Source organism: Eleutherodactylus coqui, chromosome 2 (assembly GCF_035609145.1).
Source record: "Eleutherodactylus coqui strain aEleCoq1 chromosome 2, aEleCoq1.hap1, whole genome shotgun sequence".
In the NCBI taxonomy this organism is placed as follows: Eukaryota; Metazoa; Chordata; class Amphibia; order Anura; family Eleutherodactylidae; genus Eleutherodactylus; species Eleutherodactylus coqui.
The window spans coordinates 240048550-240065317 of record NC_089838.1 but is presented as its reverse complement, the minus strand read 5'-3'; the positions used below and the strand labels follow the sequence as shown (position 1 = coordinate 240065317).

The 16768-nt window shown below is 44.8% G+C and overlaps 1 protein-coding gene across 1 annotated transcript; it reads right to left on the bottom strand.

Moving 5' to 3' along the window:
- Positions 1–15543: 15543 nt before the first annotated feature.
- LOC136610765 (olfactory receptor 2B6-like) lies at positions 15544–16485 on the bottom strand. The gene has a single exon (XM_066589974.1). The coding sequence runs from the start codon at positions 16483–16485 to the stop codon at positions 15544–15546; it is 942 nt and encodes a 313-aa protein (XP_066446071.1).
- Between the last annotated feature and the right edge of the window lie 283 nt (positions 16486–16768).

Genomic DNA, 16768 nt, shown 5'->3' with positions numbered 1-16768 from the left:
CAAACCCTCCCCTTCCTTATCCGCCACCTCTACCTCTCAATTAAGAAGTGTGAGCACGTCGCCAGCAGTCAGTATCGCGTGGCGCGGCAGCACAGAGGTGGGCAAGCGTCAGCAAGCCATGCTGAAACTAATCAGCTTAGGTGACAAGAGGCACACGGCCCCCTGAGCTGTTGCAGGGTCTGACAGAGCAGACCGATCTCTGGCTTTCGCCACTGAGCCTCCAACCGGGCATGGTCGCGTGTAACAACGGCCGTAACCAGGTGGCGGCTCTGTAGCTTGGCAGCCTCCCACACGTGCCATGCATGGCCGACGTCTTCAATCTGGTGGTTCAGCGGTTTCTGAAAAACTACCCCCACTTGTCTGACTTCCTCAGCAACGTGCGCCACGTGTGCGCATATTTCCGCAAGTCCACCACGGACACTGCCACCCTGAGGACCCTGCAACATCGGTTTCAGCTGCCAGAGCACCGACTGCTGTGTGACGTGCCCACACGCTGGAATTCTATGCTGCACATGTTGGCCAGGGTGTACGAGCAGCGTAGAGCAATAGTAGAATACCAGCTGCAACATGGGCGGCGTAGTGGTAGCCAGCTTCCTCAATTCTTTACTGAGGAGTGGGCATGGATGGCAGATATCTGCCAGGTCCTCGAAAACTTTGAGGAGTCTACCCAGATGGTGAGCGGCGATGCGGCAATCGTTAGTGTTACCATCCTGCTGCTTTGCCTGCTGAGAAGTTCGCTGCAAAGCATTAAGGCCGAAGCTTTGCGGTTGGAACAGGAGATGGGGGGTGACAGTATGTCGCTTGATAGCCAGACCACCCTCATGTCTATATCTCAGCACATTTTGGAGGAGGAGGAGGGGGAAGAGACAGCTGGGCACACTGCAGAGGGTACCCATGCTGCTTGCCTGTCATCTGTTCAGCGTGTATGGGATGTAGAGAAGGAGGAGGATCCTAAAAGTCATCTTCCTAGTGAGGACAGTGATGTGTTGCGTACTGGTAGCCTGGCTTACATGGCTGGCTTCATGTTAGGCTGCCTTTCCAGTGACCCAAGCGTTAGATGAATTCTGGCCAACAAGGATTACTGGGTGTACACCCTTCTCGACCCACGGTATAAGGAGAACCTTTCCACTCTCATTTCTGAAGAGAAAAGGGGTACGAGAGTGATGCAATACCACAGGGCCGTGGTGGAAAAAGTGATGCTAATGTTCCCATCTGAAAGCGCTAGTGGCAGAAGACGCAGTTCCGAGGGCCAAGTAGCAGGGCAGGCGCCAGGATCAGGCATCATGTTCAGTGCAGGCAGGGGAACACTCTCCAAGGCCTTTGCCAGCTTTATGGCTCCCCAGCAAGACCGTGTCACACCTCCCCAGTCAAAGCTGAGTCAGAGGGAGCACTGTAGAATGATGGTGAGGGAGTACATAGCCGATCGTACCACCGTCCTCCGTGATGCCTCTGCTCCATACAACTATTGGGTGTCAAAGCTGGACACATGGTATGAACTTGCGCTGTACGCCCTGGAGGTGCTGGCTTGCCCTGCCGCTAGCGTCTTGTCAGAGAGGGTGTTTAGTGCAGCTGGGGGAATAATCACGGACAAGCGTACCCGCCTGTCAACTGCCAGTGCCGACATGCTTACACTCATAAAGATGAACAAAGGCTGGATTTCCCCAGACTTCTCTTCTCCACCGGCGGAGAGCAGCGGAACCTAATGATTCTTTTCACTGCAACTGGAGAAAAAAAGCATTCTTTATCACTGGAAAAAAGGGGGAATTAGCTTTGTCAATCACTCTCAGATATTATTACTCCTCCTCCTACTCCTAAAACAGCATGTCATCACGCTGAACTGCCAATTTTTCTGCAGCCCAAAAGGCTCTGCTAACAATTGTTTTTTACAATTTTTCAAAGTTTCAAAAGTATTGTATTGATACTTTAACAAAAAACTATTTTTTCACAGGGCTGCCTCCAGGCTCTGTTACAAATTAAGCAACAGCCAGCTGTATCGTTAAAAATGTTTATGGGTTTCACCTGCCCTCGCGGTTGAGCAATTTTTCAGGGGTACACTTGTACTCTTGGTACACAAATTTTTCTGGCCCTCGCCTATACCGTTATCTAACTAATTTTTCGCCTACACTCATGGTACACCAATGATTCAGGGGTTCGCCTATACTCTTGGTACAGAAATGTTACAGTGGTCTGCCTATACTTCTGCTACAGAAATGATACTGGGGGATGCCTATACCTTTGCTACAGGAATATTACAGGGGTCTGCCTATACTTCTGCTACAGAAATGTTACAGGGGTCTGCCTATACCTTTGCTACAGGAATGTTACAGGGGTCTGCCTATACTTCTGAAACAGAAATGTTACTGGGGTCTGCCTATACCTTTGCTACAGGAATGTTACAGGGTTCTGCCTATACTTCTGCTACAGAAATGTTACTGGGGTCTGCCTATACTTCTGCTACAGAAATGTTACTGGGGTCTGCCTATACTTTTGCTACAGAAATGTTACAGGGGTCCGCCTATACTTTTACTACAGAAATGTTACAGGGGTCTGCCTATACTTCTGCTACAGAAATGTTACGGGGGTCCTCTTATACCTTTGCTACAGGAATGTTACAGGAGTCCGCCTATACTTCTGCTACAGAAATGTTACAGGGCTCTGCCTATACCTTTGCTACAGGATTGTTACAGGGGTCTGCCTATACTTCTGCTACAGAAATATTACTGGGGTCCGCCTATACCTTTGCTACAGGAATGTTACAGGGTTCCGCCTATACGTCTCCTACAGAAATGTTACAGGGGTCTGCTCATACTTTTCCTACAGAAATGTTACTGGGGTCCGTCTATACTTTTGCTACAGAAATGTTACTGGGGTCCGCCTATACTTTTACTACAGAAATGTTACACGGGTCTGCCTATACTTTTGCTACAGAAATGTTACTGGGGTCCGCCTATACTTTTACTACAGAAATGTTACAGGGGTCTGCCTATACTTCTGCTACAGAAATGTTACTGGGGTTCACCTATACTTTTGCTACAGAAATGTTACTGGGGTCTGCCTATACTTCTGCTACAGAAATGTTACACAGGTCTGCCTATACTTTTGCTACAGAAATGTTACAGGGGTCCGCCTATACTTTTACTACAGAAATGTTACAGGGGTCTGCCTATACTTCTGCTACAGAAATGTTACGGGGGTCCTCTTATACCTTTGCTACAGGAATGTTACAGGAGTCCGCCTATACTTCTGCTACAGAAATGTTACAGGGCTCTGCCTATACCTTTGCTACAGGATTGTTACAGGGGTCTGCCTATACTTCTGCTACAGAAATATTACTGGGGTCCGCCTATACCTTTGCTACAGGAATGTTACAGGGTTCCGCCTATACGTCTCCTACAGAAATGTTACAGGGGTCTGCTCATACTTTTCCTACAGAAATGTTACTGTAGTCCGTCTATACTTTTGCTACAGAAATGTTACTGGGGTCCGCCTATACTTTTACTACAGAAATGTTACACGGGTCTGCCTATACTTTTGCTACAGAAATGCTACTGGGGTCCGCCTATACTTTTACTACAGAAATGTTACAGGGGTCTGCCTATACTTCTGCTACAGAAATGTTACGGGGATCCGCCTATACCTTTGCTACAGAAATGTTACAGGGGTCTGCCTATACTTCTGCTACAGAAATGTTACAGGGCTCCGCCTATACCTTTGCTACAGGATTGTTACAGGGGTCTGCCTATACTTCTGCTACAGAAATATTACTGGGGTCCGCCTATATTTTTACTACAGAAATGTTACAGGGGTCTGCCTATACTTCTGCTACGGAAATGTTACTGGGGTCTGCCTATACCTTTGCTACAGTAATGTTACTGGGGTCCGCCTAAAGCTTTACTTCAGAAATGTTACTGGGGTCCGCCTATACTGTAGGTGCACAAAGACTTCCCATTTCGGTGTTTTACCTCTCTGGCACAAATACACTGACTGACTAGGGTAGAAATGTGGGCCGAGGCCTACGTCCTTGGTGGGGTGAATCTCTCCCATGTTTGGGCACTCTGATTTCGTCCTGCGTAATACCATCTTTGTGCATTGACAGCATAGGCGAGCCCAAGGAACTCAAAGACTTCCCCTTGTGGTGTTGAGCTATCTGACACCTAAACAGAATGAGTAGTGTGTGGACACATGGATTTCCCATTGCTATGTAACTCAGTGCACCTTGGGTCACACAAGGTGGAGGCTGGGACCGAGCCTGACCCTGGGCCCGTTCACGTGCTTCCCACACAGACTATTGCGGGTACTACCTCGATCACGGGTTTTTGGCCTTGTTATGTCACCTCCTCCTCCTGCTTGGGGTCAGGGGATCAGCACTGGGCAACATGTATTTTCTCTCGTGTTACTACAGTTATCTAAGACCCTGGTTTGAGCCAAACAAAAGGAGTTTTACTGCATTAATGAGACGTTCACAGCTGTACTAGCATCGGAGTCCGCTTTATGCCCACGATGGCTGAGGGTGTGGGCAGAGGCCGAAGTCCTGGGGGAAATGCAACTGCACCAGGTTTGGCCCGTGGAACTTCTTCCTGGTTCATCCAGTCTTCGCAGCGATGAAAGCAACCGCAACTAATTAAATGAGACTTTCACAGCTGTACTAGCATCAGAGTCCGCTTTATGCCCACGATTGCTGAGGGTGTGGGCAGAGGCCGAAGTCCTGGGGGAAATGCAACTGCACCAGGTTTGGCCCGTGGAACTTCTTCCTGGTTCATCCAGTCTTCGCAGCGATGAAAGCAACCGCAACTAATTAAATGAGACTTTCACAGCTGTACTAGCATCGGAGTCCACTTTATGCCCACGATTGCTGAGGGTGTGTGCAGAGGCCGAGGTCCTTGACGGAGTGAAACTCTGCCATGTTTGGGCAGTGTAATTGCTTCATGTTTAATACTTTCCTTGGGTTCCTTTGGCTTGCCTATGCTGTAAGTGCACAAAGACTTTACCTGTCTGACACAAATACACTGACTGACTAGGGCAGAAAAGTAGGCCGAGGCCCTTAGCAGGGTAAAACTCTGCCATATTTGGGCACTCTGATTTCTTCGTGTGCAATATCATGCTTGAGTTCCTTGGGCTCGCCTATGCTGTGAGTGCACAAAGACTTCCCATTGCGTTGCTTTACCTGTCTGGCACAAATACACTGACTGACTAGGGTATTAATGTGGGCCGAGGTCCTTGGTGGGGTGAAACTCTGGCATGTTTGGGTGCTCTGATTTCTTCTTGTGTAATACCATCTTTGTGCACTGACAGCATAGGCAAGCCCAAGGAACGCAAAGACTTTCCATTGCGGTGTTGAGCTATCTAACACCTACACAGAATGAATTGTGTGGGTACACATGGATTTCCCATTGCTATGTAACTCACCGCACCTTGGGTCACACAAGGTGGGGGCTGGGACCAAGCCTGACTCTGGGCCCGCTCATGTGCTTCCCACACAGAGTATTGCTGCATTGTGGAGATGTGTAGAAGTGCTGGCATCTGAGTCCCCTTTATGCCCACGTTTGTGGCTTCTGACAATTTTGTGACAGAGGTGGCATAGGATTGGAATGATGATCGTACGTCAATTTATCATCAATTCTCAACAGCATTGTGGGCTATCGTCAACACATTCTAAGAGGGTCGCTGCCTGGTTCTGCCAACCCTCTGCAGTGTGTGCCTCCTGTTCCATCTCATCCAGTACGCGCTTATAAATAGACATGAGGGTGGTGTGGCTATGAAGCGAGCATGTGGCATGAGGGCAGCTGAACGCTGCGCAGGGAAACTTTTGGGTGCGCTGTGGACGCAGGATCGTGCGGGGGCATTGGACAGCAATGCCAGCATGTAACCCAGGAGAAGAGGCAGCGGTGTCACCCGCAGGCAGTGATTGTCCTTGGTTGCAGGTAGTGTGGTGCTTAGCTAAGGTGTGCCTTGCTAATGAGGGTTTGTCCGAAGTAAAAATTGTTATGGGGGTGACGCCAGACTCTTGCCCCCATTTTGGCTTAATAGTGGGACCTGGGAGCCTCAGATGCAGCCATGCAGCCATGCATACTGCCCCTGCACTTCCCTATCCGTTTCTGTGGTGTTTCCATGACTTTCTGATGTTTTCTGGTGTTTGACAAGTAATCAGTTATGCGGAGCATCGGTCCCATACAAAAATGCTCAAGTCGCCCATTGACTTCAATGGGGTTCATTACTCGAAACCAGCTCTCAAGTATTATGGAAAGTTCGACTCGAGCAACGAGCACCCAAGCATTTTGGTGCTCGCTCATCTCTAATTGTAACATAAAATGCACCTGAAGGGAAAAATGAGTTATAAAATATTACTATTTATTTTCAGAGAAATAAAATAGGCAAAAATGGAAATGATAAACAGGAAAAAGAAAAGCATAACAGCTGTTGTGCACCTACAGTACTGGTGGAAAGGATTTGTACCTACCATTTGTGCTTATCATAGCAAAATGTTCACAAATTGTTCACAATTTATTCCAGAGACATTATTCACACCTTTGACTATTCAGATTAGAAAAACCGATAAATGTCATATCACATAAGGTATGTCCAAAACAAAAAGAAAAAAAAAATGGTACTACTTTGGTGGTGCTCAGATAGGGTGCCAACTAGAGATGAGCGAGCACCAAAATGCTTGGGTGCTTGTTTCTCGAGCCAAACTTTCCGTAATACTCGAGAGCTCGTTTCGAGTAACTAACCCCATTGAAGTCAATGACCTTTGACTAGAGATGAGCGAGCACCAAAATGCTCGAGTGCTCGTTACTTGAGTCGAACTTTCAGTGATGCTCGAGAGTTCGTTTCGAGTAACGAACCCCATTGAAGTCAATGGAAGACTCGAGCATTTTTCTATATGACTGGTGCTCCGCTAAGGTTTTCATTTGTGAAAATCTTAGCAATTCACCAAAGTCATGTAAAAAACACAGAAATGGATAGGGCAGGCGAGGAGCAACATGCAGGGCTGCATTTCGGGCTCCGAGATCTCACTATTAAGCCACAATAGTGGCAAGAGTGAGACCCCCCCCCCCCCGCACTGTCAGCATAACGACAGTGTAACAGCTGTGGCAGAGAAGAACGATGTTAGCCCATTGAATTCAATGGAGCCGGCAATACAGCCGGCTCCATTGAAAGCAATGGGCTGTCGGCGAGCGCAGGATGAAGTTTCGGGAAGGGCTTAAAAATATAAGCCCTTACCTGAAAATCATCCTAAAATATGTAAAAATAAAAATTATGTCAGCATTTAGATCGTTCTCCTCTGCCACAGCTGTAACAGCTGTGGCAGAGAAGAACGATGTTAGCCCATTGAATTCAATGAAGCAATGGGCTGCTGGCGAGCGCGGGATGAATTTTCGGGAAGGGCTTAAAAATATAAGCCCTTACCTGAAAAAGAAAGATTTTAGTGTAAAAAAGAATAAAAATGCAGGCATTCTCTTCAATGGAGCCGCTGCTGCTGCCGGCGACTCCATTGAAGACAATGGTCCGCTGGCACACCTGAATTCTTTTTCAGGGAAGGGCTTTACATATAAGCCATTCCCTGGAAATGAATTAAAAGTGATTTAAAAAACAAAAAAAATAGATACTCACCTCCCTTCAGCTGCCGGGGTACAGCCGCATCTTCTCCTGCTATCCCCTGCACTGTGGTGCTGAACTGCTGTCATTCAGCTGAGAGCTGCGCTGAGCCAATCAGAGGCAGCATTCACTCACCCATTCATGAATTCATGAATGGGTGTGAGTGAGATCTGCCTCTGATTGGTCAGGCTGTGACCAATCAGAGGCAGCTCATTCAGCAGGCGGGGATTTTAAATCCCCGACTGCTGAATACTACAGAGAGCAGTTCAGGAGAACTGCCAGCTGGCCGCAGCTGAACTCCGTCTGCCAGGAGCAGGTGAGTATATATTTTTTTTTTTTATTTTTACACATTTCTGGATGAATTGCAGGGAAGGGCTTATATATTTAAGCCCTTTCCGAAAATTCATTGTGCGATCGCCGGCAGCCTATTGCTTTCAATGGAGCCGGCTGTATTGCCGGCTCCATTGAATTCAATGGTCAGTGCTCGTTTAATCGAGACGAGCACTGCGTGGTGCTCGTCTCGAGTAACGAGCATCTCGAGCACCCTAATACTCAAACGAGCATCAAGCTCGGACGAGTATGCTCGCTCATCTCTACCTTTGACCATTCAGATTAGTAAAACTGATCTATGTGATATCGCATAAGCATATGTCCAAAAAAAAAGAAAAATGGCACTACTTTGGTGGTGCTCAGATAGTGTGTCAACCCTTATAAGGTGCTGTTAATATGCAGGTAGCCAATAAATATATTAGCCAGGAACAGTCAAAATATACAGCAGATTATCTATTTGCTTTTTTCTTATACTGTAGGTTTTTATAGAAATGCACTGGAGTAATCTCACCAAGTACACCAGTTATGCATTCAAAAATTTTGCGTAACCAAAGAGGGCATCACCGCAGAAAAAGTGCTGCTAGCAGCGTTTATCTGTTCAAGAAGAGCGCTGCCCGCTATCCCCTGCTGCGACTGTGACAGCTGCAGCAGGTGAATCATTGGATGTGAAACCCCTGGATGTGACACCTGTGGCCAATGGGGCCGGCGGCAGCCCTATTGACATACAGAGAACATTGCGACCCTCTGTTACAGCTGTGACAGCTGTGGCAGAGGATTTCTTGATCTCCGCGGGGAGTCCCATTGTCACTGGACACTGTGACAGCATTGTCACAGTGTCCAGTGACAATGGGACTCCCAGCGGAGATGAAGAAATCCTCTGCCACAGCTGTCACAGCTGTAGCAGAGGAGTGGGATGTTTTCCATTGAATTCAATGGAGCCGGCAATACAGCCGGCTCCATTGAAAGCAATGGGCTGCTGGCAAGGGCTGCAGTGATTTATCGGGAAGGGCTAAAAATAGGCCGCATTCAGCCAGCTCTTCTCCTGCATTGCTCTCAGGATTTTTCAGCAGGCGGGGATTTTAAATCTAATGGGTGATTTGCATGAAAATCATATATTTAAAAGACTTCGGGGAAGTATCCATTTAGCAATGGTTCACGGAATGATATTCGCAACTGGAGCTCATCTCGCATGTGTAAATACATTTCCGAGGGATAACAGAGATGACCCAGTGGAGGTTATGCTCAATTGAAATGTGCACTTCAGTAGTGCAAAAAGACAGGTACGCCAAAGACTGGATTGCAATTGATTGTAAAGGCAGAATAAAGGGCTTCATATAGAAGTCTCTGCTTGAAAAGATGTTTGGTCAGAGCATATAGAAATGAAAAGAAAAACAGTGAAATCTTATATTATTCCACTACTCACCTAGAAAGAGTTTTGCAATGTCTACAATAGAGAAGGTACATTCAAGTGGGAGGGCTGCGCTCTAGCTACGCAATGCAGTTTGAAACTGTATAGTTACAATCTGTGATGTTATTGTACAAAAGATAGGATGTTATTTTTGTTAAATCTAATCTTGCTATTTGATTGTTAATAATGTATGTTTGTTATGTTTGTGTTGTTTGTTATCTGTCTGTATAAAGTTATATGCTTCATGTGTATCATTGGATGACTGGGCATAGATGCAACGTGTTACAAGCGGGAAAAGACCTGCACTCTCTGAACAGTTGGCTGAGGAGCCATATCATGGTGGCGATGAGTGCAGCGCACTCTACGTAATCTTGCACACAGATGAAAGTAAACAAGAGGATATGGATTAATAGAATTAGATGAACCTGACACCTGTGCCTGACTTAAAAGGTCTTGGTAGAGAAATAAGGCTAACACGCTTATTTGAGTAAATTGCAGGTACACGATTTACTATTGAACGTGGGAGTCTGCAAACAATTTAGATAGTAGAACTTGCATATACACAATTTAAACCTTGATACATGGTTAGATAAAGCCTGAGGAGGCAGCACCTCAGATAAGGGAAGCTATATAGAGAGACTGACGAGAATCCCTCACTAATAGTAATTGCCAACCTGAAACACGCGCTAATGTTCTCCAACACTCACTCAGTTCCTCCTTTGGAGAGTCTTTGCTGTCTGCAGATTGTGGGTCAGGGGCTTCTCTAGCTTTTCGCTGCAAGCATGGAGAGGAGGCACGGCTTGAATGGGTTTCAGGTTTTGAAAACAACTGCAGGCTTCTTTCAAAGTAGTGGGTGAACAATCAGCTCAACAGGGGATTACAGGATGGTGCAGTAGCTTTTCCAGTTGCAAGACGGGCAAGGGAAAAGCCTGTAAGTTGGCTACACCCAGATGCAAACATCCTCCCCGCTAAACCCCTCAACAAATTAGGGAGCTTTTTTCTTCTGCTAGGTCACATGATCTACGGCTTTCAGAGGTCCTGTTTGGTACATACAGAGATTCTCACAGACATTTCAGCAATTGCAAGAGAATTCCATTGCTAATGTAGTTTTTAATTTTTTGGGGGGTTATGCAAGACAGGATATGCACTAGCTATGCAACCTGAAGTATTACTATGACAACCACGCTCACCTAGGAAATCAGTCTAGGAGGTGAAGCTGAAGGGACTAGCCCATTGGATATACCTAGTTTGGTAATAAAAGTGTAATGAAAAGTGGGGAAGATGTGAAAGTATTAAGGTGATTGTTACACTTGTCATTCATGTGGTAATAGATCTTTAAATCTGAAACTTTTAAAGCAGCCAGAGGTAATGCCATGATTAACCCCTTAATAGTATAGCCTTTTTTTCAATGGTATTATTTCTTGTACCAAACAATGTACTGAAAAAGTTCTAAGTGAAATGGAAAACAAAAGCAATTCTGCCATTTTTGAAGGGGTCTTGTTTTTACGGCGTACATACTGCAGCAAAAATAATATGATAACTTTATTCTGTGCATCAGTATGATTATGATGATACTAAATTTATATAGTTTCTCTTTTGCTGTTCTACATTTAAAAAAATATCTCTGGAAAAAAATTAAATAGTTTATCTGTACCATATTCTGACAGTCGTAACTTTTTTATTTTTCTGTTAATAAAGTTGTGTGATGGCTCATTGTTTTGTGGGGGGTTCTATAGTTTCTTTTGCTACCATTCTGGTGTTTATATTAGGTTGTAAAAGCTTTTTATTAATTTTTTACTTGACCGAAAAAGTGCAATTCTAGCTTCGTGCATTTTTTTTTTCTTGCAACGTTCACCGCTCATTTTTTTAAATTACAATAGTGGAATTCAACTTGCATTTGTTTGATTGCTCAAACAGTAGTAGTATTGCATTATACTGCATTCTGATAGGCAGTCTATCAAGATGTGCCACAGGCATGTCTTGATAGGCAATTAATCATAACAGCCCTGCTGGCTCTCAGAAGGCCCCGGGCTGCCATAGCAACTGAACGGCACCTCAGGATCTGATCACAGGAGGAGTCACTCAGGACTCCCAAACACTGATTGGGGCATTTAAATGCATTCAAACAGTTAACAGACACGATTAACGTGAAAAAGATCGCGGCAGTGTGAGTGGGTGTCAGCTTTCAAAGATGCAAAACTGCTGACAGCACTAGTTACAAGCAGGGTAAAGGGGTGTAAATGTACCTCTATAAATGCTTTAAAGTCTGAACTTTGAGGCCATAGGTGCTCTGGAGGTAGTACTTCTACAGCCCTCTAACCTGTATTCAACTAGACTCTCATTGGCTGCAGCGGTCACTTGATTTCCTGTGACATCATCTTTCACAGCAGATGCCATGACCACACTGGGGCTGCAGTGCTGGATCCCGGCAATGGTGGAGGAGTAAGCATAAGTCAGTTTATTATTTTACTACAGGCAGCCCTATTGAAGCAGGGTTTTCCTGTAATCAGAGAGACAATTTAATAATGCTTTAACACTACATAAATGAAAAATGATTTAACTTTCAAATATAATATAGTGAATGTGAATGCTGTTGTTTTACATGATCATACATAGCTGGTACTGCTCTTAGCTGATGGTATGCAGTGTTTAAATGGATTTTGTCATTAAATCAAAAAAGTTTTCAGCCACTAGTCCTGCACTAAAAAACAAAATAGCCTATACTCACATCTCCTTAGCCCACTGGGAAGCAGCTGATTGGCTGCCACTATCGTAACTCTTAGCATCAGTGCTCAGATCTTGGGCACCAAGATACCAGGAGTTTAGGAAGGTGGCACTGCGGCCTGTGATTGGCTACAGCAGTCATCTGACTACCACCAGTCAGTACGCCCTGAAGCCAGCTCCAGAGCTGTGGGATCCATTCAGCTGCATCCTAGAAGCCCTAAGGGAGGTGAGTATATGCCATTTTTTTGTTTTAAGGTGGGCCTACTGGCTAGAACATTTTTGTTTTAGTGACAAAATCCCTTTAAGCACTGCCTACCATAGAATGATACAATTGTGGGTGCATCTGACCACAGACATATAGCCCAGCAAGCATGGCCAGGGGCATTATATATCCCTAATAGCACAGAGTCAATATCATGGAAGTATTACATGAAGCCAAAAGGGTTGGCTCTTGTTTCATGGTGCTCTCAAGACTTGCGGGACATTCATCGTGTCTGTCCCATCCTCATCCTCTTCCTCCACCTCTTACTAACACCTTTAAGAAAGAGGAGGAGGGGTTAATATAGGTTCAAAGGTTCTCCTGTTTGCCTGATTCTTCTCAAAGCTAAGTACTGCGATTATTATCATTTATATCTTGTTTTCTGTGGTTTTCTCCTATGCCACACAGGATCTGCTGGTAGCTTAGGTATGTGGTCAGGTTCACCCTTGTCAGGGTGGGTTATCTGTGCATAGGCAGGTCCCTTCCCTTGGTAAAGGATCTTTAGGGACAGTGTTTTCCTTGTGTCGGTTTTCTTTATTGTTTACCAATGTTTTGTGTGCAGTTGCTTTCTGTTTGTTCACAGCTCATGAGTATTTCAGGGTAACAGATCCAGCGTGTCTGGTTTGGAGGTGACATATAGCTCCTATATTTTGACGAGGAGCACCTACTGCCCTAACGGTGCTGCTGTTGGTCATGGTGGTGCTGTGATGTTCCTTCTCCTGTTTCCAGCATGTTTACTTCTCCTCATTCCCCCCAAAAAGCAAAAAAAAATATTCTTCTTTAGCTCTACAGTTTGTCTTTGGAGGCTCATGCTTGGGTGATCTGTTTACCTGGTAGAACCTGCTGTCTTCCTCTGTGTATTTTTTTTTTTTAGAAAAACGTATGTGGTTCCTCTTTTGTTTTGAGTGACACTCCGGTGCCCCACCATCACTGTACACCATTTTTGCCAATTCTTGGGATAGGCACAGTGTTCCCCAGATCTGTGGCTATATTACAATGTGATTTGGGGGTCATTAGCTGCATTAGGACCTTCTGAATGGCAAATTAGTGAATCCGAGTTTTAATCCCATTGACTTTAATGATAGTTGGAATAATCCTCCCCGATTCCCAACAATTTTTGTGAAATCGGGCCGATACCAAACCAAACCAATTATTACTTATCACTAATAGGAATAAGTACGTCACAGAAGGGGAAATATAAAGCATAAAAGCAATCACAGAAAATGGCCATATACTTACTGACTAAGGAGGGCAGAGAACTGCATCCCCTCAACATGCATGTAGCAAGCTACCAAATGAGGGAGCTAATTACATCTGTGAGGGACACCGATGAGACAGCCACTCACACTCCCTCTTGATATAGAGGGGGGTAGCTGCTTGGTGTATACTCCCACACAGAGTGGATAGAAAGTGGCATGGTGCACTACATGAATTAGAAGGTCTGCCCCTTTATATCCACTCTGTGTTGGAGTATACACCAAGCAGCTACCCCCCTCTATATTAAGAAGCTGTGTGAGTGGCTGTCTCATCGGTGTCCCTCACAGGTGTAATTAGCTCCCTCATTTGTTAGTCTGCTACCTGCATGTTGAGGAGATGCAGTTCTCTGCCCTCCTTAGTCAGTAAGTATGTGGCCATTTCTGTGATTGCTAATTGGAATAAGAGTGCAAATTTTTAGTGCAAGCTTTGTTTAGACACCTATGCTGCCTATGGGCTTAGTCACATGGGCGCATCGGTGCACCCATGTGACTGAGCTCTTACTGCAGGAAGAAGACGGCCGCGTTTCAGGATGGACGACTCCCTGCAGCGCCAAAGAAAGAACACATGACCGGCAATGAAGCCGGTCACATGTTCTTTCTTCCGTCGCTGCAGAGAGATGTCCGTCCTAAAGTGCGGCTGTCTTCTTCCTGCAGTAATGCGCCCGTGTGACTAAGCCCTACATATGTCAGTTTAAAGATGGAAAAACTCTGCATATGTATTGGAAAGGCATATCAGCAATTTTAGCTTTTATATCTGGTCTTCTAATATTTATTTTTACTTTACAAAAAGTACAGTATCGCTTTAAGAAGCAAGGTTTTAACTACTGCCCAGTACACATGGTTATTTTCTGATTGTATTGGCATGATCCAGTGTAAACTAGAAATGATGGTGATTGGCCAAAAGTAGTCTAAGCTAAGAATTGTGTTGCAAATCTATCTTCCAGCCTATCTGAAGTGGTGGCCTATTTGGTTGCCAGAATTGTGGTTTAAGAACATGCTTGCTTATCATACAGTATGCACCGAGTAACTTCAGACATATGCAATGAACATAGCCATTGACTCCCCTTCACCCACATTAAAGGGGTTGTCTCGCGGCAGCAAGTGGGGTTATACACTTCTGTATGGCCATATTAATGCACTTTGTAATATACATCGTGCATTAAATATGAGCCATACAGAAGTTATTCACTTACCTGCTCCGTTGCTAGCGTCCCCGTCGCCATGGTTCCGTCTAATTTCGGTGTCTTCTTGCCTTTTTAGACGCGCTTGCGCAGATCCGTCTTCTCCCTTCTTCTCCCTTCGGCTCCGCTCGGCAGCATCGGCATTTTGGCTCCGCCCCCTTGTACGCATCATCGCGTAGCTCCGCCCCCGTCACGTGCCGATTCCAGCCAATCAGGAGGCTGGAAGCGGCACACATCATGGGGCGGAGCTACGCGATGATGCGTACAAGGGGGCGGAGCCAAAATGCCGATGCTGCCGAGCGGAGCCGAAGGGAGAAGAAGGGAGAAGACGGATCTGCGCAAGCGCGTCTAAAAAGGCAAGAAGACACCGAAATTAGACGGAACCATGGCGACGGGGACGCTAGCAACGGAGCAGGTAAGTGAATAACTTCTGTATGGCTCATATTTAATGCACGATGTATATTACAAAGTGCATTAATATGGCCATACAGAAGTGTATAACCCCACTTGCTGCCGCGAGACAACCCCTTTAAGGTTAAACGAGTTTATATGCTGGTGTTTTTGTTTTTTCCATGCAAAAATGCATAGTGGACTACACTTTTCTATGCAAAGGCATCCAGTATAAAATGTAATGATGTACAGTATGCATTGAAAAGAAGGAGCAAGCCAACAACAGCGGACCTTCCCTGACACTAGCAAGGTCTTTTCTTGTCCTAAACAATGTATCTTGTGAAACTATTAGGAAAGTCTTCAAGACAAGACACATTGTTTGTAGAATCAATGTTTATATCAATTTTCAGATACAAATGTTTTCCTTCTGATGTCCACAAATGCTCCTATAACATCCTTGTTCCTTAAAGTGTATATCAAAGGATTCAGCATTGGGATTATAACACTGTAGAACAAAGTAGCCATTTTGTCTTGGCTCTTTACATGGGCCGATCCAGGTCTCATATACATGAAAACAACAGCACCATAAAAGAGGGATACAACTATAATGTGTGAAGCACAGGTGGAGAAGGCCTTCCTCCGTCCCACAGATGTGCTGATCTTCAGTATGCTGGAAATTATATAGCCATATGTAATGAGGATGAGGAAGAATGGACCCATCACCATAAATATAGCAAAGAAGAAAATAACAATCTTATTAAGAGATATATCTGCACAGGCCAGCTCCAGGACTGATGGGATCTCACAGAAAAAGTGATTTATTACATTTGGACCACAAAACGGCAACTGCAATGCAAGGACTGTATGTACAGTAGTGTTTATTAAGCCTACAATCCAGGAACCAGTTGCCATCATAATGCACAAGATGGTATTCATAATAGTAGTGTAGTGTAATGGACTACATATAGCCACATACCGGTCGTAGGCCATTGATAACAAGATGTAGCACTCTGCCCCTCCTAGGAAGAGATGGATGAACATCTGAGTGACACAACCATTAAAAGATATGCTTTTTCTCATTGACAAAAAGTTAATGAGCATATTTGGGACAATACTTGATGTGTACCAGATGTCCAAAAATGACAGATTGCTCAAGAAGAAATACATAGGGGTGTGAAGCCGGGAGCTTATTCTACTGAGAATAATAATGATTATGTTACCAGTTAGTGATACAATGTAACAAGATAAAAATACAAGAAATAGCACTATCTGAATATTCTTCTGGCTGGTCAGCCCAAGAAGAATGAATTCTTCAACTGTTGTGTATTTGGACAAGTTCATTCCAATGCCTGTATTGTGTAGAATCATAATCTTCCAGTTCCCAATATGTAAAAACTCATCAGCCTCCTATAAAAAAGACAAAAACAGCTATTTGAATAAGCAAACCAGATCTACAATGCATTCAAAAAGTCTTCAGACCCTTTCACATTTTTGTTTACATTTTCTTATGTTGTGGCCTCGGGCAAATAATAAAAAATGTTTTGCCCCATTATTCTGCACTCAATACCCTAAAATGACAAAGTACTGAGTGCAGGGCCTGAATAATTATGTAAATGCAAAATGT